The following is a 21,497-nucleotide window of genomic DNA, read 5'->3' as shown; positions in this document are numbered from 1 at the left end:
CCCACTCTGTATCAAAGTTTTTTTTTTCCTGAATGGGGATTAGAAGCAGGGGTATAGCAGCACCTACTGGGAGTCTGAAGCTGAAAGACTGTTCAAGCCCAGGAGTTCTAACTCAGGGCTAAGTATAGTGAGACCATCACCTGGGGGATGGGGTGGGGCGGGCATGGTAGCTTGCTGACCCCAGCATGTGGAAAGGGAAGACAGAATTGCCTCAAGGTGGAGGCCATCCTGTCTCAAAAAATACAAACGAAAATTATTTCTAAAAAAAAATTACCTAAAACTATTAATCTTACATGCAAATGACCAAGAGCAATTTCATTGTTTTGCTGTAGAAGTGTTGCTGTATTTCAGTTGTGGTGCAGAAGCTAAGATCTTTATTTTAAGGAATGTTCTATGGGAGTAACAGTGTCTAAAACAGGAGACTGGAGACTCTTGAGTGGGAGTGAACAGTGAAGTGTGCGGGCAGTTTCTTCCTGTTTTCTGCTCTTTTTACCTTCTAACTGATTGGTTAGTCAGGCCCATATGGAGGTCAGAGGCCAATATGCTTAGCCAATAAGTTTAAACTGTAACCTTGCTGGTGTAACCTGTACCCCTAAAAAGTATAAAACTGCTTGTAATAGCCATTCAGGGTCACCTTTGAGTCACTGGCCTCAAGAGACTGATTGAGGGTTGACCCTGACGTGCTGGAAAATAAACCTCTTGCTTTTACATTGACCTGCGTCTCAGTGCCTCACTCAGGGGTGTCTCGAAGTAAGTACCACTGACCAAGGGTTGGGTCTTACAGGATACAAAGAATAAAATAGGGGAAATGTTAAGACAACAGATAGGGGGCTGAAGAAGTGGTTCAGTAGTTAAGAGCACTAACTGCTCTTCCAGAAGACCCAGGTTTTCTTCTCAGCACTCAACCTGGAAGCTGTTATTCCCAGTTCAGGGAATAAGATGCCTGTTGGGGTCCAGGAGTCACAAACCACACCAAGTCTGATATCAGTTCAAACAGGGATAGTTTATTGAACGTTCACCCCAGGACTGATCAATCAGAGCCGCAGAGTAGGGAGTTGGTTGCAACCACAAGCCAGAATCCTAGAAATCTTTTAAGCCTTGAAATCCACAAGTATCTATGCCAAGTTGTTTCACCAAGCAGGATTTAGGGATAAGGGATTTCTCCTTAGGAACATGTCTTTGTTATACATTTCTTTTCTCATTGGTTGGGGTATTCAACTGTGACAGGGGACTTGCCTTGCCTAACATTCATGTTTTGATAACCAGGATGTCAGCTACCCTCGTACACATCTCTTTCTGCCAAGTAGGATGTTGTTTCCCAGGGAGGTCTTGAGAGCTTAAACTTTATTTGACACCTACTTTATTCTACTCAAAATGGAAGTTTCTTAGATTGGTGCAGGTGTTTCTTTTTCTTTTTTAAGATTTATTTATTTTATATATGTGCGTACACTGTCACTATCTTCAGACACACCAAAAGAAAGTGCCTAGATCCCATTACAGATGGTTGTGAGCCACCATGTGGTTACTGGGAATTGAATTCAGAACCTCTGGAAGAGCAGTCAGTGCTCTTAACTACTGAGCCATCTCTCCAGCCCCGGTGCAGGTGTTTCTTTTATGTTGGAGTTCATCCCAGTGGTAGCTTATAAAGGTAAAAGAAAAACCATAAAAGCTCAAACATAGGTTCAGTAAGTGCAGCTGGACAGTTGCTTTGGATCGGGTCCCAGCTTACGTGGCTAACTATAACTGATCTCTATGTTTTCCAAGAACACCAAAGCATAGAACATAACAAAATCTGCAATCTGCCAGAGCATGAGAAAGTTTCCTAGTACCAGCATATGAAAAAGTTTCCTTAACATTATTAACAGCTTAAAACAGCTGGCTAGACAGTCAACAGTTACTAGGCCTTAACAATGTCCTCCACTGACCTCCACAGACACAGGACATGTAAATGGTACACATATGTATGTGCAAGTAAAACACCCACACACATGAAGTAAATGTTTTACAAGAAAAAATGAGTAGGAAAGCAGTTCTGTTCGTCTGTAATCTGTTGGAGAGACTTTTGTAAGCAAGACACAGCACTATACTGGGGAAATGTGATGAATGTTTCTATAGTAAATTTAAGAGTTTCCTCCCTTCCCTTCCCACCCTACCATTCTTTTTTTTTTTTTTTCTTTTTTTTTTGGAGCTGGGAACCGAACCCAGGGCCTTGCGCTTGCTAGGCAAACACTCTACCACTGAGCTAAATCCCCAAGCCCCCACCCTACCATTCTTTGAGATAGGGTCTCAATACTTAGGTTCCAGGCTGGCTTAGAGCTCACAAACCTGCTGTTACAGTCTCCCAAGTGCTAGAATTCAGGTCTGTGCTCTCACTTTCCCTAAATTTGAAGATTTTGTTTTGGGTTGTTTAAGGGACGGTGTCTTTCTATATAGACCTGACAGTCCTGGATTCTGGAACTTACTACTTAGAACAAGTTGGCCTTGGACTCACAGAGATTCAATACCTTTGCCCTCCATGCCAGATTTTTTATAAATTTATTTTTTCTAAGATTTTATTTTATTGTATGAGTACACTGTAGCTGCCTTCAGACACACCAGAAGAGGGCATCAGATCTCATTACAGATGGTTGTGAGCCACCATGTGGTTGCTGGGATTTGAACTCAGGACCTCAGGAAGAGCAGTCGGTGCTCTTAACCACTGAGCCATCTCTCCAGCCCGCCAGATTTTTTAAAAAGTTTTTTTTTTTTTTTTTTTGAGACAGGGTTTCTCTGTCATAGACCTCATTCCATAGACCAGGCTGGCCTTGAACTGCCTGTTTTCCAAGACCTTGGTCTCAAGGAGTACTCTACCACTACCCAGCTAAAATTTGTTTGATAAAAGACAACAGATAACATACCGGGAGTGTCATTCCCCCCCCCCCACACCCACCCAGTGGATTGCTTAGAGACAGTGGGGGGAGGGGGAGGCTCAGGGTATAAAGTTTCTGCTATGACGGCATAAAGACCTGGATACCAATCTCCAGCCACTCATGGGGGAAACAGTAAGCTAGGGAAGCATGTGTTATGGCCTAATGCTAGAGGGAAACCTTCCTGGAGCTGGCTGGCTTGGCTATCAAATCAGTGAGCTCTGGGTTCTTTGAAAGACTGGTTCCAAAGCTAAGGTGGAGACTGATAGTGAAAGCAGCTCACTGTGGACCTCTAGCGACTAATGCACTCATACGTGTACCTGCCTACCATGCAACATACAGCTAAATGCAACATACCTAAGGGCTAGCGAATAACTCAGTGACAATGTGTTGTTTAGTGTGCAGAATGTCCGGAGTCTAATCCCTCTGTCAACAGACAAAAACCAGAGTCATCTGGGAAGAGGGAGCGCCCAACTGAGGAATTGCCTTCAACTAACTGACCTCTAGGCATATCTGTAGGCATTTTCTTGATTAATGTGGGAGGGTCCAGCCCATTTTGGGAGGTTTCACCCCTGGGCAGGGGATCCTTGGTTGTTTGTATAAGACAGCAAGCTGAGTGAGGCTTGGAGAATAAACTAGTAAACATTATTTCTCCATGGTTTCTGCTTCAGTCCCTTGATGTCTCTTAATGATGGACTATAAATTGATAGAGCCGTCTCCTGAGAGGCTCTGCCAGAGCCTGACAGATGCAGAGGGAGATGCTCACAGCCAACCATTGGACTGAGAACAGGGACCCCATTGGAGGAGTTAGAGAAAGGACTGAAGGAGCTGAGGGGATCTGTAACCTCATAAGAACAACAATACCAACCAACCAGACACCCCAGAGTTCCCAGGGACTAAACCACCATCCCAAGAGCACACAGGGATGGACCCATCGCTCCAGCATTATATGTAGCAGAGGATGGTCGGGCATCAATGGGATAAGAGACCCTTGGTTCTACCAAGGCTCAATGCCCCAGTGTAGGGGAATGTCAGGGTAGGGACGTGGGAGGGAGTAGTGAGTAGGTGGGGGAGCAACCTCATAGAAGCAGGGGGAAATAGCAGGTTTTGGGGGGTTACCGGGAAAGGGGTAACATTTGAAATGTAAATAAAAAATATCCAAAAAGGAAAAAATTTAAACATTTTTAAAAAACACACACAAAAAACAAACAGAAAACACCTCAAGTTGCTTTTTGGTCATAGTGTTTGTCATAGCAACAGAAAGTAAGACAATCTCAACACTAAAACACACAGAAATAACTTTAAAATTATAAAGAGTCTCAGGGATGGAGAGATGGGTCATCGGTTAAGACTGACTGCTCTTCTAAAGACCCTGAGTTCAATTCTCACCAATTGCATGGTGGCTCGCAACCATCTGTAAGGGATCTGGTGCCTTCTTCTGGTGTGTCCGAAGACAACTACACCATACTACACCATACTCATAAACAATAAACAAACGAACAAACAAATGTTTCAAAAAGTATAAAGAATCTCAAGGTTAGGTGCCTAGCACACACTTTTAACCCCAGGGCTCAGAAGGCAGAAGCAGGAGAGTTCAAGGTCAGTCTGGTATACAGCATGTTCAAGACCAGCCAGGGCTACATAGTGAGACCCTAATCCCAAAAACAGTAACAAAAGATTCTCTCCCTTTACCATGTGTTCTGGGGACTGAATGGGGGTCATGAGGCTAGAACAGCAAGCACTTTTACCCACTGAGCAGCCATCTACCTGCATTCTTGAGCACTAATAGATCTTCACAGCTGTGCTCATTTAAAGATTGTATTATCTATAAGTACACTGTAGCTGTCCTCAGACAAACACCAGAAGAGGGCATCAGATCCCACTGCAGATGGTTGTGAGCCACCATGTGGTTGCTGAGAATTGAACTCAGGACCTCTGGAAGAGCAGTCAGTCTTAACCGCTGACCCATCTCTCCAGCCCCTGTTTGCTCATTTGAAAAACGGTGAAATACAAGCTTTAGGATGATTGATGTAAAATAAAATATCTTGTGTTGTCTGAAAAAGTTGTTTAACGTTCTATCTATCGTTTGTGGTCGTGGTCTATTTAAGCAGAGAGTAGAAACCAGCTGTGCACCTTCAACCCATGCACGTTCTCTTTTAGGCATCAGTAATATTCAGTGGAATCAAAGGGTGTATTTTCACTTTCTCTTTTTTTTTTAAAAGATTTATTATTTTATTATATGTAAGTACACTGTCGCTGTCTTCAGACACACCAGAAGAGGGCATCAAATCCTATTACAGATGGTTGTGAGCCACCATGTGGTTGCTGGGATTTGAACTCAGGACCTCTGTAAGAACAGTCAGTGCTCCTAACCACTGAGCAATCTCTCCAGCCCCAATATTTTCACTTTCTCAAAAGAAAACGGTTTTTAAAGATGCTAGAGATGTTCCTGATGGTGATTGTTAGAGTATGCCGTGCATTCCTGGACATCACATCAGCGGCAGCTCTCACATGGGAGGTTTTATTGGCAGAGACGGCTTCTGATCAGAGCGTGAAGGGGAAGAAGAGAGATGGCGGGGAAGGGGGAAGGGTGAGTCTTTGATCCGGGCCATGACACATGTAATGCATGTGCAAAGGGATGTGCAGTCAGTGCCATGTCAATGGATGCAGGAGTGGTGCTGTCACCTGGAGATGACTTGTCTCATCTCTAGGTCCAGGAGCTGGCTATAAAGAGCTTGTGGCCGTCCACAGATGCACCCAATGCTAACAGTGGTGGTGCATGCCTTTAACACTCACACTCAAGAGCCAGAGGCAGGTAGATCTGAGTTCAAAGCCAGCCTGTTCTAAAGATCTAGTTCCAAGACAGCCAAGGCTATACAGAGAAAACTTGTCTCAGGGGAAAGAGTTGCTAGATAATTATAAATTGTGTTTATTCTAATTTAAAGTCCATTTGACCAAGATATTAGATCTCTTCTTAGCTAAAATTCCATATTCTTAAATTTCACTCATTTATATAGGACCTATCCAGTTTCTCCCATGTCTATATCACTGTCACATTTTCTTTGATGTCAGTTTGATTGGTGTAGGTTGTGTATATATGGTATACATGTGTTTGGAGGCCAGAGGCTGACATCAGGAACCTTCTAATATAGGTCTCTACCAATAATTTTGTTTTATTTATTTTTTGTTCTTCTTTTGAGACAGTCTTTCTATATAGCCCTGGCTGTAATATTAAACCAAGCTGGCCTTGAATTCAAGTGAGAACCACCCAAGTCTGCTTTTCCAAAAACCATTAAGCTTAAATGTTTGGATGGACTACAGCAGCAATTTAAGGCCTATTAACTCAGTGGGATCTGGTCTCATGCTAAACACATCCAAATGAACAAAACTGAATGGCATTAACTTGTTTTCTTCAGTCTCTGATTGCTATCAGTTAAAATACATATTAAAAAATTTAAGGGGCTGGGGATTTAGCTCAGTGGTAGAGCGCTTACCTAGGAAGCGCAAGGCCCTGGGTTCGGTCCCCAGCTCCGAAAAAAAGAACCAAAAAAAAAAAAAAAATTTAAGTCTGCTTCCTGAAAGCCAAATTCCTTGAATTATGTGTTTTCCAACAAGTATAAATAACTGAACTACCAAGAAGCTTGGAGTGAAGTTCTGAAAAGCACTTCAAGGACAAAGAGCCACTGTGTGCAGTGGTGTAACAGCCAGAGCTTTAGGCTATAGTCCAAACCTGGGTAATGTGACCTTGGCTTATTGGTACCTTGCTGCTCTTTTACAAGAAACTATTCAACTGCTAAGACCCTAAGTTTTAGGAGATACTTAACAGGTTATAATCATATGAAGTGACTTTCTAGGAATACAGGCATGCAAAATAGAAATAGTGAATTGTGAGACTGTTCACTGAGTTATTCATTCTCAGTGTTATGGTTTTAGTTGAGACAGGAGCTGTTCTTGTACCTTAGTCTCCTGAATGGTGAGGTTCCAGGTCAGCTCCTCTGTCCATTTGTTTTGAGGCAAGATCTCAGGTGATCTCTGTTCTACTTCCTGTCTGACACTCAGCCATGTGGGTAAGAATGATCTCAACTGCTAATCTTCCTGCTTCTGCTTCCCAAGTGCTGGGATTATAGGACTGCGCACCGTACTCACCCATGGTTCTTGGTGTTGTATTACTACTCCTGGACCATATCGTTATGTTAGTAAAATACAGCGATATACATTGTTCTCTTGATACTGCCATGTTAGAAGCTATTTATTGCATTATGTTCCCTCTAATTCAAATTCTGAAGTCCTTACTCCGGTGCCTCAGAATGTAACTCATTTGAAGACTTTAGCTTGAAAATACTCTATGTGTTTGAGTGAATGCCACATGTGCAGACACCATAAAAGGATACCGGATAACCTTAGATAAAACTAGAATTTCAGGTGGTTGTAAACCACCTAAGATGGGTGCTGGGAACCAAACTCAAGGCAACAAGTGCTCTTAACCACTGAGTCATGCCTCCAGCCCTAAAGATTCTTTTTTTTTTTTTTTCTTTTCCTTTTTGGTTGTGATAGAATCCCAAACTTTCTGTATCTGAAGACAATGAGCTTCTGCTCTTCAGATCTCTCTCCTGAGTGCTTAGACTCAAGTATGAGCCATCGCCTCTTGTCCCAGGTTTTCAGTGAGTTAAAATGAGCATGGTAGGATCGACTATGATTGGTGATTGAATAAAGACACAGAGATTTGGACATCATAAAATCAGGAGAACACTCCTGTGGCACAGAGACAGTCAAGGTCAAACTGAGAAACTAGGGCTGGATCCTTCCCTAGTGGTCCTCAAAAGGAGCAACCTCTGCTAGTTGTTTCAGAACTGAGAGTTGGTTAAATTTCTACTATTTAAGAGACCTGTTGTGGGGGCTGGAGAGATGCTCAGTGGCTAAGAGCACTGACTGTTCTTTCAGAGGTCCTGAGTTCAAATCCTAGCAATTACATGATGGTTCACAACCATCTGTAATGAGATCTGATGCCCTCTTCTGGTGTGTCTGAAGACAGCTACAGTGTACTTATAGATAATAGTAAATATTAAAACAAAGAAATGACGTTTTTAAAAAGAGACCTGTTGTGTAGCTGTCGCAGCAGCCACTGAAATGTAGACAAAGTACCATACCACAAAGCCTTCACGCCCATTCCCAACTGTATGGTAATACTTGAGTGTTCTCAGTTCGTAGGTAGACTGTTGTCAGAAGTTGGAGCATGACTTTGTAGTTCTCTAACTGAGGAGGAAATACCAAGGGCTCTGGTAACAGGTGCATAGATGAAGACTTAACGCCAACTGGATATAAAGAGTACGAGGTGCCTGCATCTTACTGTCTCACACCTTCCTGGCCTCCCCCATTACATCACATCCTTCAACTCAAATAGAGTCTTTAAAAAAGAATTCACTGGATGTGGTGTTTTGTGCCTGCCATCCCTGCAGCTGAGGCGCTGAGGCAGGACAGTTTGAAACCAGCTTGAGCTATAGGATGAAAGCAGGTCTCAGTGCAGTTATAGCTGTTAGTAACTCCAGTCCCAGGGGATCTGATGCCCTCTCCTCAGGCCTCCATGCACTCACACACCTGGTGTGTTTACAAACAGGCAAACACCCACATAAGTTATGAAAAACACCTCCACCTCCACCACCACACATCCATACCCTGTGTCCTACTTCTGTAGTCAATACCTGTAGCCTACTTCATACAAGGTTGTCTTGGGTTTAAAGAAGGCAAGACAGTGAGCTCTTGTAGTGGGTTTCTTCAGTACCTTGTTTCCTTCCAGTCATGAACTTGGAGCACAGGCAGGAAACTGAGTAGCAGTCACTGAAGTGGTAACTGTGGCTGGCATGCGACTGAAAGCACCAGCACCAAGTGTTACATACTGGAAAGTGAGTGCAGTGCCGCCAGAAAACTTGTCAAAAGTAGTTCAGCCCGGCCGTTTTTAACATTAAAAAAGAATTTATTTTACATAAACATTATGTAAAGATAACAGTCAGGTAGTCTCGTGGACTGGAAGGTGACTGATTAATTCCCTCTCATTCCCAAACCTCATCAAGCAGTCACTACATTTATGAGGCAAGTCAGCTGAATGCTTGAAATCTAGATGAATTTTAAGATCTTCAATTTGTCCTGTTGAATATTCACAATACTGGCATAAATAAATCCCTTCAGACAGATGTGAATTTAGATGCTTGCAATATTCCAACATGCTGGAAAAGCCCTTCCCACAGTCATCACAAACATGAGGGAATATTTTAGTATGCTCGATAGCCACGTGTCTGTTGACATTTGTGTGAAGTCTGCTCCGAAAGCCACATACTTGACACACGAAGAAATTTTTGCATTTGTCAAAGGTGATCTTGCTTAAAAGGCTGCACTGCCCATGGCCACCACTGCCGCACTTGTCACTCAGCTCGATCAGTCTGCGAGCGTGCTCATTGACGACATGGCTGTGCAAGTCCTCAGGGTCACCTGTCTCATGCTCACAGAACTGGCACAGGTATTGCTCATCGCGGCTGTGCTCCTGGAAGTGCAGGTAGAGCTCACTGCTTGAGGAGAACTGCACATCACACTGCTCACACCAGTAGAGGTGGTCACTGAAGTGGGTGTCTGCAATGTGCTGGCTGAGGTTCTCAAAGATCACTGTCTTATAGTCACAGTACTTACAGATGTAGGGATCTTCTTCATGAAGTTTGGCGTGCTCAATAAGAAGCATATTGGTAGAGAAGCTCTCCTTACACACCCGACACACATTCGAGTCAGTGCGCTTGTGCTTCAGGATGACATGCTGCTTTAGGTCGGAAAAATACTTACTGTTGAATTCACAAAGTTCACATTTGTAGAGGCCACTGCTGTTGGCTCTCAGTAATGGCCACTTCTGTTGGGCGGTCACATTTGAAGCTTGGCTCTTGTCAAGTATTTTACAGAGTTTAGCTGGTGGTTCTTCATCAGTCTGGTCCAGGAGGCTCTCAGAGGAATTGTTCTCTGCCTCTATATCATAATCTTCAGAAATCGCATGAACTTCCACAGCAATCGGGACATCTTCCGAGGTGTGAACCTCTATAGGGCTCTCCTCGTGGGTATGCTGATGCCCTGACTCAGGGGAGCCACACTCTTCATCACAAATTTCAACATCAGCAGGCTTTTCTGAAACACAGAAAACCCACAGTTATAGTACTGTCCTATATAAGCCCCATTAGAAACAACCACTCCATCAGAGCCAGTTGTCCCAGTGCTGTCACACTGTACTAATAAAGCCCCATTAGAAAGTCTTCTCACTATTGTAGCACTGCACTAAGTCTGTCTCATTAGAAACAATCCTATGAAAGGAAGTTACAGTGTACTGCTTTTAGCTGATCTGAACAAAACATGCAGAATGCTCTTATGAGACTGACGCACTACCTACTGCGCTAACGAGGCACCCTGCAGAATGCTCTTAAAGAGTTCCGCTAACCTGTGGAAAAGACAGTGTGCTCTAGAATCCTAAGCACAGGGCTGGGAACCAGGCAGCTCTGACTCCTGCTTCTGGCCTTGGTTCCATCTGTAAATTTGGGCAAGTCATTTGCTGTCTCAGGATCAGAATCATCATCTGTAAGAAGAATTTGGAAAAATATTTTATATCAAAGCATTAAGCATCATAAAATACTAATTTTAACAGCAATAGAAACTAACAACTTAGACTTAGCCTTGTAGGACTTTTATTATAGATCCCTAAAGATACTGAGAATATGCCAGAATAGCCAACCCACTGTCTTTGTTGATCTGCTACTTTCACTGGAGCACGCTCTGAACGTCCTAAGGAAGAGTAAGCTATTGAGTGAGGGGTTGGGGATTTAGCTCAGTGGTAGAGCGCTTGCCTAGCGTGGGTTTGGTCCTCAGCTCTGGGGAAAAAAAAAAGATATTGAGTAAGATTAGTCTCATTCTCTCCAAGTTAGCACAGAAACTGAAATAAGGGTCAAGAGAGAAACTGGACCGCAATATGTGTGTTTTAATAGACTTTGTTTTTAAAAGAACAGTTTTAGGGGAAAAATTTGTGAAAATAGGATAAAGTGTTCCTAATACAACACAAGCATTTCCCTGCTATTAATGAAATAATATAAATATAAGGCACTTGTTGCAATTAATAACTGACTACTGGTGCCGATACATTTTAGTAATGGAAGCCCACACTTCATCCAGACGTACTTGGTTTTTACTCAGTGACTTTTTGGATCCCACATTACATTTAGTCATGTCTCTCTAGGTAACTGGAAGCTAACTGTTCTAAGGACTACTTTATAAACATTTTGTAATGCCCTATTAATGACATTCTTTTCATGATTACTCATGTAATTATGAGTCCATGGGCAGTACTAGGGCAAAACCCTAGGGTACACACTATTGAGCTCCCCTCCACTCACCTGGCTAATGTAACATTTTGGTTCTGTACTGTCCTTTCCTACCCTACTCCCTGGAAGCACTATGAAGCCCACACTAAGAAGTGGAGCGTGGGTTCCATCTCCTTAAGGAAGGAACACTGATATAAATAAATGGGAATTCTTTTGAATTTTCCCCTTCTATCCCTATTTATTCACAAAATCATTTATAGCAGTTCAGATTCATGTTTTCTCAAATTACTTCAGTTCTGGCTATTGGGAGCTTTCACTTTGTTTTCAGTGCTGGGGTGGGAGCCAAGGCCTCATGTGTGGTAGACAAGCAATCTGTCAACTGAACTCCGCCGAGGCCCTCAAGAGCACCTACAGTTGGCTCTTATGCTCCTTTAGTTCATCCATACTGTGTGTGTCATTTTTGCTTTTCAATATTTCCCTATTTTCCAGCACCACAAGATACTCCAAACACATCTTGTCTATTTCCTCCCCAGCTCTAGAACCAGCCATGTATGTCTATAGGACCCTTAGTTCCTTGGAATTATAAACCAAGATCTGGACATAAAATGTGCTCACTACTACGGTTACTTTTTTTTTTTTTTTCTTTTTTTTCGGAGCTGGGGACCGAACCCAGGCCCTTGTGCTTGCTAGGCAAGCATTCTACCGCTAAGCTAAATCCCCAACCCCTACTATGGTTACTTCTTTTAGGTCTCAACTAAAAAAGCAAACCAGTTCTATGAACTCTCACAGGTATAAGATGTAGGTCTGTGAGCATGCCTATATGTGAGCATGCCTGGGTATGAGCATGTCTGTGTGTGAGCATGCAAGTTAGTACTGTGCCAGACATGGGCTCACACTTATGACTGAGTCACAGATGGGGAGTAACAGTGGGAGCACCTTCTTTTTTTTTTTTTTTTTAAAGATTTATTCATTTATTATATATAAGTACACCATAGCTGTCTTCAGATACACCAGAAGAGGGCATCGGATCTCTTTACAGATGGTTGTGAGCCACCATGTGGTTGCTGGGAATTGAACTCATGACCTCTGGAAGAGCAGTCGGGTGCTCTTAACCGCTGAGCCATCTCTCCAGCCCGTGGGAGCACCTTCTTATCACTTACCAGTGCTCTTAAAAAAGAGCAGGCCAAGACTGAGAAACACCAAGTAGCTGCTTTCCATCCTTCCCCTCCATCAGCATTCCAGGCTGAGAGAAGTGGACAAGGCACTTCCTAACACTTGACTACCAATACTCCAACTCCAGATCACTTGGGTTTATATCAACTCTTAGCCAACTAAAAAGGACTTGAGTTTGCTTAAAAAGGGAAATTACTAATTTGATTTTAAAAAGCTTAATTTTTTTACATTATAACAAAATGTTTGCCTGTCTTGAAACCATAAACTCACATTCAAACTACCTTTTCAGATAGTTCCCAAGGGAAAATACACACAGACAGTTTCTGTTTCTTTTTTTATTTTTTCTGTAGTACTACAGAGGAGTCAGGTCTTGCACGATAGGCAGAAACTTACCCACACAGAGGCATCCCTAGGTCCTGTAAAAGCAAGTTACAGAGTATTCTGGGAAATAGGAGACATACCTTTGTTGTCAAAATATTTTAAGTCTGGCTGTCTCATAGAGCAAACACTGTAACAATGATCAGAAAAAATTCCACTGACTCCATCTGCAATTCTGCTTATTCCAGAAGAATCTGAATGTAAAACAAAATGAAGACAATTCTCAGCACAGGAGACTGATGCATATCTCATGATGTGATACACGAGCTTGCCAATCTTTTGTCTACTTCTTTTTTTAAAGATGGGACGCAATGCCTTGCACATGCCAGGCAAACCCTCCACCCTGACCTATATCCCTAACCCATATTTCATGATTTTAATGAGTTTCAGTAGGAAAAATACAGCAAATTCTTCAGCTTCATACCTCAGACCAAACACTAGCATTTGGCTTTGGAAGAGCTGATTAGACTTAACAGAGCCAAGTGGTGCTGCACGCCTCCAGGGTCAGCACTGCAGAGGCTAAGGTGGATCAGGAGTGAGACCAGTCTGGGCCATACAAGATCTTAACTCTAAAATGAATCTAAATAATATTAAGAACAAAAACTTTATTTATTTTTAGAAACAAAAACAGTGGCTAGAAAGAGCTCAGATACTCTGTTGTAGAAGTCTTGGGTTCAGTTTACAACACCACATGCTAGCTGACAACTGTTAACTCCAATTCCAGAGAAGCTGACATCTTTTACCTCCACAGGCAAAGGTTTGTGATACACGTACATTTATGTAGGCAGAACACTCACACACATAAAAATATACCTTTAAAAGCTTTTAAAACACAAGGAAACATTTGCCTTGTAGTTCAAATCGTATAAAGTATACATATGTAATATTGTGCTAATATTTAAAATAGTGAATTAACTACCATGGCCAACCAAGAAGGCATGCCACACAGTGCCAAGAAAGCATAATACATGAGAACTAGTCTTGAGAGCAGAGGCGGGGGGGCTTGTGAAGAGCAGCATCCCAAAGCCAGGACAGACAAGGCTCACTATCCTCAGAGGGTGCATGGGCATGGGACAAGCTAATGGGTATGTGTGAAATGGTCCTGGCTGTCCTGAAACTTGCTCTGTAGACCAGGCCAGCCTCCAGAGACCAGCATGCCTCCCCCCCACCCCCCCCACACACACTGCTGGGATTAAAGGCATGAACCACCTGCTGCACCACCACCACCACCACCACCACCAAGCCTCTATTTGTCACCTAACCTCCCTCCCTCTTTTTTTGAGATTGAGTTTCCTGTAGCCTAAGCTGGCCTCACTCGATCTTGCCTGCCTACCCTTGTCAAGTGGTGGGATTAGATGTGAACCCAGGGCTTCATGTATGCTAGGCAAGCACTCTATCCATGGAGCTACCTCCCCAGCCCAGAGCTCTTTTCTATATTAACACAGGAGAGCCAACTCAATTATAGATTATACAAAGTGAAAACTGAGGTAGAGAGATGGCTCAGTGACTAAGAGCACTTATTACTCTACAGAAAACCTGGGTTCAGTTGTAGCATCCAACTGATGGTTCACAACCATCTGTAACTATAGTTCCAGGGAATCTAACACCCACTGTTGACCTCCCTAGATACCAGGCATGCACATACAGATGCAAATAAACACACACATAAAGTTCACAGTTCCAACAATAGTGTGTAAGATACAGCTTCTTTTCCTCAATGCAAAATATTTCCTGTTGAAGTTACTGCTGCACCTTAAGTACAAATTATGACTCTGACAGGCAAAATCCAATTCTACCACACGAGGGATAAGCTTGGAAATCTAGTTTTCAGTATTTCAGTCCTCAGAGGTAGGCTGAGTAGAGTGTAAAGGTGTAAAGCGTCCCTGTAGCACTCCACCCGTATGATAATGAATATGCAGAGGATGTAGTCTGGGTTCTCATACCAGGAAATGGTCTAGACTTACCATTTAAAAATGGATGGGAATAATAAGAAGCCACTACTCTTTCAGTAATTCAATTATAGACTAACCTGAATATCGAGAAGGGTGTAAAGTCTTCCTTTTTCTCTTTTTAGGATATTCACTCATATCTTTTCAATCTAAAAACAGAAAAACATTTAACGGGCATCCACCATGCCACTACAGAAAGCACTATGCCCCCAAACAAGCCTAGACAAAGCAAACATACACCTTTTAGTCCCAGAACTCGGGAGGCCCAGAAAGGCAGAGTTCAAGGCTTGCCTGGTCTACATAAGTAGTTTCAGGCCAGCCATGGTTACAAAATGAGACCCTGTCAGACACGTACAAATAACCCATTATGCATATAGGCATACACTTTCTACAGATTTCAACCTAAAGATGGATGTTTCTCCTTAAAAATAAACTTGTGAATCTATATCAACATAATGGCTTCCAGGAAAAAAAAAAGTGTTACACAGAATCTTAGAACATAAATAATTTTCAAGAAAGAAGAATCTTATGAGGTCACATTCAACATTCTACTGAGAGTGTAGCAACTCCAACAACTAAGGTCCCATGAGCCACTGGAAAATTTACTAATTAGTTTGGCTGTATTCCACTTACTTGGTATAACTCTCAATACTGCTGTGAGAAAAATGAACTACAGGCAGGTTTCCACGAATGGCAAGAAGTGCCTACAAGTAAGAGACAAGCAGTCAGATAAGCACAGCGTCACTGCGTGCCTTCCACGCATTAAATTAGCAACAGAGAGAACTCAGGCATATCCCTTACGCTTTCTAAACGACTTTATACACATAAAATATGTAAATATCCACTCATACATACAAGTTCCTATTTCTCTGAAACAAATGTACCTTTATAGTCACAGCTATATCTTGATACCAAAACCACAGAAGAAATCTGTATTAGTTTATGCAAGCATTAAAAAAAAAAATCACAAATGGCTGGTCAAGGTGGCACACACCTTTACTCCCAGCAACTGGGAGGCTGATGAACGGAGATCTCTGTGAGGTTGAGGCCAACCTGGTCTACATAGTTAAGCTTCAGGTCAGTGCTACAAAGAGAGACTTTGTCTAAATCAGATAAATATTACATATAAACACACACACATATCAAGAAAAAAGTACAAATATAGACTCATGCACCTAAAACTGTGCAAGTTTTTACACATCAGTGCTGATTTACTGAATATCAGTTACATACAGATAGTATATCTTCATTCACTCAGAACTTGCTAGTTCTGTTGGTTACACCTTGTTATAAATTAGTAAACTGCGACGTAACAGAGTCAGGCCAGCTGGATATTTAGTACATGTGGTAGGGTTAGATTTGACCAGAAGTCTAACCAATTTTAAAGTACATGTTTCTCAATTTATTGTAGTTTTAGAAATAAGAATAGATATAATGACCCATTGATCTCAAATTAATAAATTAAAGCTCTCCCCTCAGCTTAGCATCTGTCTGTGCTGCAGAGAGCAGGAGGGAACACCGTAATCTGCCTTTACCTCGAGTCTTGCTTTTTAGTTTCTTGAGACAGGGTCTACCTACCAGTCTAGCCCTGAACCCTATTGTGACACTGTCCTAGCCTCCTGAGTTTTTAGGTTACAGGCACCCCAGGCAAATATAAGATAAATATCTCGTTCTAGTGGAAACCTCTCTGAGGGGCATTTGCCACTTCTGTATGTCACATGTCCACACACTTATTAAGCCCATTCTTATTGCTTATGTCATATTCCCAACAATCCAGGGAGGAACACAAAAGGGCTCCCTTATCAAACTCACCTCATTCTAAGCAAGGAAGAGACCAACGCCAATAAAGTCCATTGCAACATAGACCGAACCAAAGGCCCAAGAGTACATGTCTTCGGACTTCTGGCATCAGGTAACTAAGTATGCATGTGTGAACCCTCACTGTTCCATACTGCCACCAGCAAGTCCATCTTGCTTCAGGTTCTTAAGCACGAATAGGAGAGGGGAGGTGATCATCTGAAAATTTGACAGGCAGACTCTTATAGAAATGTTAGATACACAGACAAAATGCCTCATCCAACACCATAAACAGCATTCTTTTGGAAACAGCATTTCTTATAGCCCATATCCTATTACATTCTAATATCAGGGAGAACACAACTGTCATGAGAATATTTCAGGTTGTACAGAACATAAGGAAACCAAGTATGGTATTACAAGTACTTAAAACTGCAATTTGGATTCGGCTTGTCAAATGAAGAAGGTGGAGGGGAGTAACTTTTCAGGGCTGAACGTCACCAATGCTTCATTAAGACCACTTACAACCAAGACCTGTCAACCAGCCTGCACATAAGCAAAGAGTGTCGGATTTGTGTATGCACAAGTGCTTTCATAAAGACATCCGGGTGTAATACATGCAAATGCCACAGTACAGGAGTGATGTGAGTCCTGGGGACTGAACTCAGGTCCTCAGACTTGGCAGCAGGTACCTTACCCACTGTAAAGGGAGCCGGCCATCTTGCCAGCTTGAGAAAGTTGGCTTCTTAATGAAATGATGTAAAAGCCATATAAACTTGTGCTCACTAGTTATCCTATCAAAAAGATTGTGAACCATCTGAAGCTCATCCCTCCCCAATTATACACAGGTGTCACTGTAGAAAATCAGGACATTTGAAATTATATCACTTAAAATCCATTCACTCAGAAAAAAAGGTGGTGATATAACCATAGTTTATTTAAAAAAATAAAATAAAAAACAGCTTGTGGCACACATCTTCAATCCCAGCACTCAAGAGGCAGAGGCAGGCAGATCTGAGTTCAAGGCCAGCCTGGTCTACCAGGACTGCCAGGGCTATTCAGAGAAAGCCTGTCTCAAAAAAAAGAGTATTGTGGCCCATGCCTTTATTCCCAGCCCTCAGGAGGTAGAGACAGAAGGAGGTCTCTGAGTTCTTGACCAGCCTGGTCTATACAGTATGTTCCTGGCCAGCCAGAAGTATATAAAAGAATAAATGGATGGGACGTAGTCATGTGCTAATTCTGATTTTATATTTGGTGTTAGGCAGTTTTTTGTTTGTTTGTTTGTTAAAAGCACACACCACTACTGGCTTGCTCTCCATTTTTTTTTTTGAGAAAACATGGAAGAAAGAAGGAAAAAAAATGTATCTCATTTTAAAAAGGCCCAACCCCATTCTCAGGCAAAGGGCAGTCATCTTCCATATAGTAACAGCAAGAAGAGCACAGTGGCTCACAGCTGACATCCCCAGCAGTCAGAAGGCTGACTCGAGATTACACAGAAAGACTCTTGTGTCCTAAAAATCAAAAAAAGCACATGGCCCACACATAGGCATCTTGGTACCTGGAATCTTCCAAACACTTAATAGTGCTTCCCAGAGACAAACCTTTTCAAAGGTTTCTCATGCAACTTCAGATGGCTTTACACAATGCCAAGATACATGTGTGTGTGTGTGTGTGTGTGTGTGGTCTGGAGGAGTTAGAGGAGATCATGAACCTACTCCAACTGGGTACTCTCTCCAGTGCCCAGCACCGAATTTTTTGAGACTGGGTCGCTGCGTTTTTAAGACATTTATAACTTTATTTTTCACATCCATAAAAATAACTATTTTCAGGGCCGGTGTGATAGCTCGGAAGGTGCTCACTGCTAAGCCTGACGCCCTGAGTGCCATCACCGGAACCCACATGGTGGGAAGAACAGACTCTTTGAAAGTTGTCCTCTGACCTCTGCAGTTGCGCCATGCCACACGTGCTCATGCATACACGCAATAAGCACGTAAAATTCTCAAACATAAAGAGAATTTTCACCTTCTAATTGAAGTCCGGCGTGGTGGCACACGCCTCTTAGCCCAGTCTACTCTAACACGCCTCTTAGCCCAGTCTATGCTACACAAGACCCTGTCACAAATAATAGGAATTGAAGCGGCATTCGAAGAACGCTTGTCCAGTGTGGCCTCTCCTGAGAGTCGCTGTCCGTGAGGACACAGGGCTCAGGCCCCGCTGGACTCCAGCGTCCCCCACGGGAGCGGCCTCCTGCAGGCCGGCATAGGCCTCCCCGCCACGGAGTCCACCCGAGAGGCCGATACACACCGGGCCAGCAGGCCCCGCTCGCCCCGCGGCCCTCGCTTGGCACGCAGGCCCCGGAGGCCGGCCCTCACCTCACGCAGCAGCGCAGCTCCGGAGAGGCCCGCCCGGATGATAGTACGGAGGGGGCTGCCGGGCCACCGCCCGCGCCCTCCCCAGCCTCCTGCGCCCTCCCTTGCCCTGCCCTTCCCTGCCCGCCAGGCCCGGGCCGCACTCACCGGGTCACCCCGCGCATGCGCCACTGCAGGCCGCGAGGGTAAAGACGGGGAAGGAGGGGTCCGGGAACCCTAAGGGTGGGGGCGTGGCCTGAGCAGAAGCGGGCGTGGCTTCGTGTTAGGGGCGGGGCCTGGCAGCCGGACCTAGATTAAGAGAGGCTAGCGGTACAGAGAGGTCTAGCGCCCCCTGCGGACACATTGCCGCCGTGCCACCCTCCCCTCTGAGCTCAGCGCTCTCCTGCACAGCGGTTCCCTGAAAGCCCACAGTGATCAATCAGCAGTGTCTTCAGGATCATTAGTGTTTCACGCATGGTGGTAGTACCGGGCTAGATAAGTCCAGGAACGAGAAAAAACGCGATGTGACTCGAGCTGGGTCCTCAGACCACACCCTGGGTTCATGAAGTCTTGGGAGATTGGAGGTGGTGGAGTTAGAGAAGGGAGGGCTAAAGAAATGGCTTCACCAGTTAAGAGAGTACTACTTTTCTTCCAGAGAAAGCATCCACATGGCGGTTCACAAACGCCTGTACTGTAACTCCAACAAAAGGGATATGATCCCTCCCCAGGCATACACCTCCCCATACCTAAGTACTAAAAAATAAAAAATAAATCCTAAAAGAAGTTCTGGTGGAGAGAACCGAGGCTATCACAAAGGATTGGATTCCGCCATTTAAATCCTTTTCGTCATTAAAACCTTGATCGTCAATGAGGAAAGGATTAAATCAAATGAACATAAATAATTGTGAACGTATTTTTTGAATTATTCCTCGGGCTGGCAGTAGAGTTCTTGTGCTGGTCTGTGCTTGGCAGGGTGATTACTGAGATTTGAGCACTCAACAATAAAAGTAACGGTTCAGAGTACGGCTGTGTGTTTTCTCGCCCCTCCTTCAGTGTTTAGAACGGACTCCAGGGGCTAGAGAGATGGCTCAGCTGTTAAGAAAACTGGCTCCTTTACTAGGAGACCCCGGTTTAATTTCCAACACTCACAATGAGGTTCACATCTACCTTTAAATCCAGTCCTAGGTCACCTGAAGCCTTCTGGTCTCCATGGGTATCAGGAACACAAGTGGTGCACAGACATACATTCTGGCAAAACACTCATACAGATAAAAATAAGAAATATTAAAAAAAAACATTTTAAAATGTAATCCTAGGTCTCCGCTACCTCTAAGGAGGCACTCCACCTTCCCAACCCCTAATCTGGGTGCGAGTTGAAGATGTTTCAGTACAATTAGAAAAAAAAAAAAAAAAAACAAACTTGTGAGTGTTACTCGGTTTTGTAATTTAAGCACCTGGGGTCCAGCTAATTGTAAGTGAACAGCTAAATCGAGTCGGGGTACCTTATTTCCAAGATCACCTGCAAAGTTCCAGCTGCAGTTCGTGTCTCACTCACCCAGCTCCCTGTTCTTGCTGTCAATCACCTGTATTCAGCCGGTCGTCACTGACCCCCGTCACCCACGCCCGGGGAAGTCCAGCTGTGAGATATTGGAGAGACACAGCTTGTTTGCGAGATTCAGTTTGGTGACCTCATAATCTGTAGGCGTTCCTACACAAATAAATATTTAGGCGCACCAGTGTGGCCCAGATACAGTAAGGAAGGATTTGCAGACATTCTTTACTCCTAGTATACCTAGCATCTGGTACGGAATAGGGAATTGAGGCTTGATCAATACAAGACTGTTGAATTTATAAAGATGCTGTCCGCGGCCATTGGTTTTTCACTGTGAATCTAGTACAGGTCACAAGGGGGCGCCATGCGATCTCCGTCAGTTAACAGAGTTTCTCACGCTTGCCCTTGGGTTTGACTTAATTCTACGGAGCAGTTTTATTCCAAAGCATTTTGTAGTAAAAAGTAAACACGCGTCCTCTCTTGCCTGAGTCGCTGGGAGCGTGGGAGGAGGGGAGGAGGGAGAGGTGGAGGAAGGGGGAAAAGAGGGAGAGGGGGGAGAGAGAGAAAGGGAAGAGAGAGAGAAAGGGGAGAGAAAGAGAAAGGGGAGAGAGGGAGAGAGGAGAGACAGTACTTAGAAGCCAAGCATCATTGTCACAAATGATCAGCACGTCACCAGGAGAGTCTTTCTTGATTCTCTCTCTCTCTCTCTCTCTCTCTCTCTCTCTCTCTCTCTCTCTCTCTCTCTTTCAGGACTCCCCCTTTCCCTTCCCCATCTAGTAGCTAGGTAAACTTTTGAAAACCCTAGGATAACATTTTACAGGAATATTTAACCACCATCCTCCTAACTTTTCCCTACAGATGTATCATAGCTTAATTTTTCCCTGATCACACAAATGGTTGTTATACAGTGAATAATAGAACAGAATAGAAAAAAAAGAAAACGACCAACTCCCACCCCCTGACCTGATTCCCTTGGTCTGCCTCTCCATGACTTTATACCTGCATGCGCACATATTTTTCTCAAAATCGGATTATTGTTAAGTGGCAGTTTTTTC

General features: G+C 43.5%; 1 protein-coding gene across 6 annotated transcripts; it reads right to left on the bottom strand.

Annotated features, from left to right (window-relative positions):
* Positions 1 to 8,856: 8,856 nt before the first annotated feature.
* Zfp639 (zinc finger protein 639) lies at positions 8,857 to 19,183 on the bottom strand. 6 transcript variants are annotated; one of them, XM_063282536.1, is made up of 8 exons: positions 19,059 to 19,183; positions 16,558 to 16,761; positions 15,740 to 15,829; positions 15,379 to 15,449; positions 14,826 to 14,894; positions 12,880 to 12,990; positions 10,372 to 10,506; positions 8,857 to 10,064 (listed from the first exon to the last, which is right to left on the bottom strand). In XM_063282536.1, the coding sequence occupies exons 5-8, from the start codon at positions 14,881 to 14,883 to the stop codon at positions 8,911 to 8,913; spliced, it is 1,458 nt and encodes a 485-aa protein (XP_063138606.1). In that variant the 5' UTR covers positions 14,884 to 14,894; positions 15,379 to 15,449; positions 15,740 to 15,829; positions 16,558 to 16,761; positions 19,059 to 19,183; the 3' UTR covers positions 8,857 to 8,910. The 6 variants fall into 6 exon arrangements, with proteins under 6 accessions (XP_063138606.1, XP_038959055.1, XP_038959054.1 ...); XM_039103127.2 differs by lacking the exon at positions 19,059 to 19,183 and adding an exon at positions 18,915 to 19,054; XM_039103126.2 differs by lacking the exon at positions 15,740 to 15,829.
* Between the last annotated feature and the right edge of the window lie 2,314 nt (positions 19,184 to 21,497).

Source organism: Rattus norvegicus, chromosome 2 (genome assembly GCF_036323735.1).
Source record: "Rattus norvegicus strain BN/NHsdMcwi chromosome 2, GRCr8, whole genome shotgun sequence".
NCBI lineage: Eukaryota > Metazoa > Chordata > Mammalia > Rodentia > Muridae > Rattus > Rattus norvegicus.
This window is presented reverse-complemented; position numbering and strand designations above follow the sequence as displayed.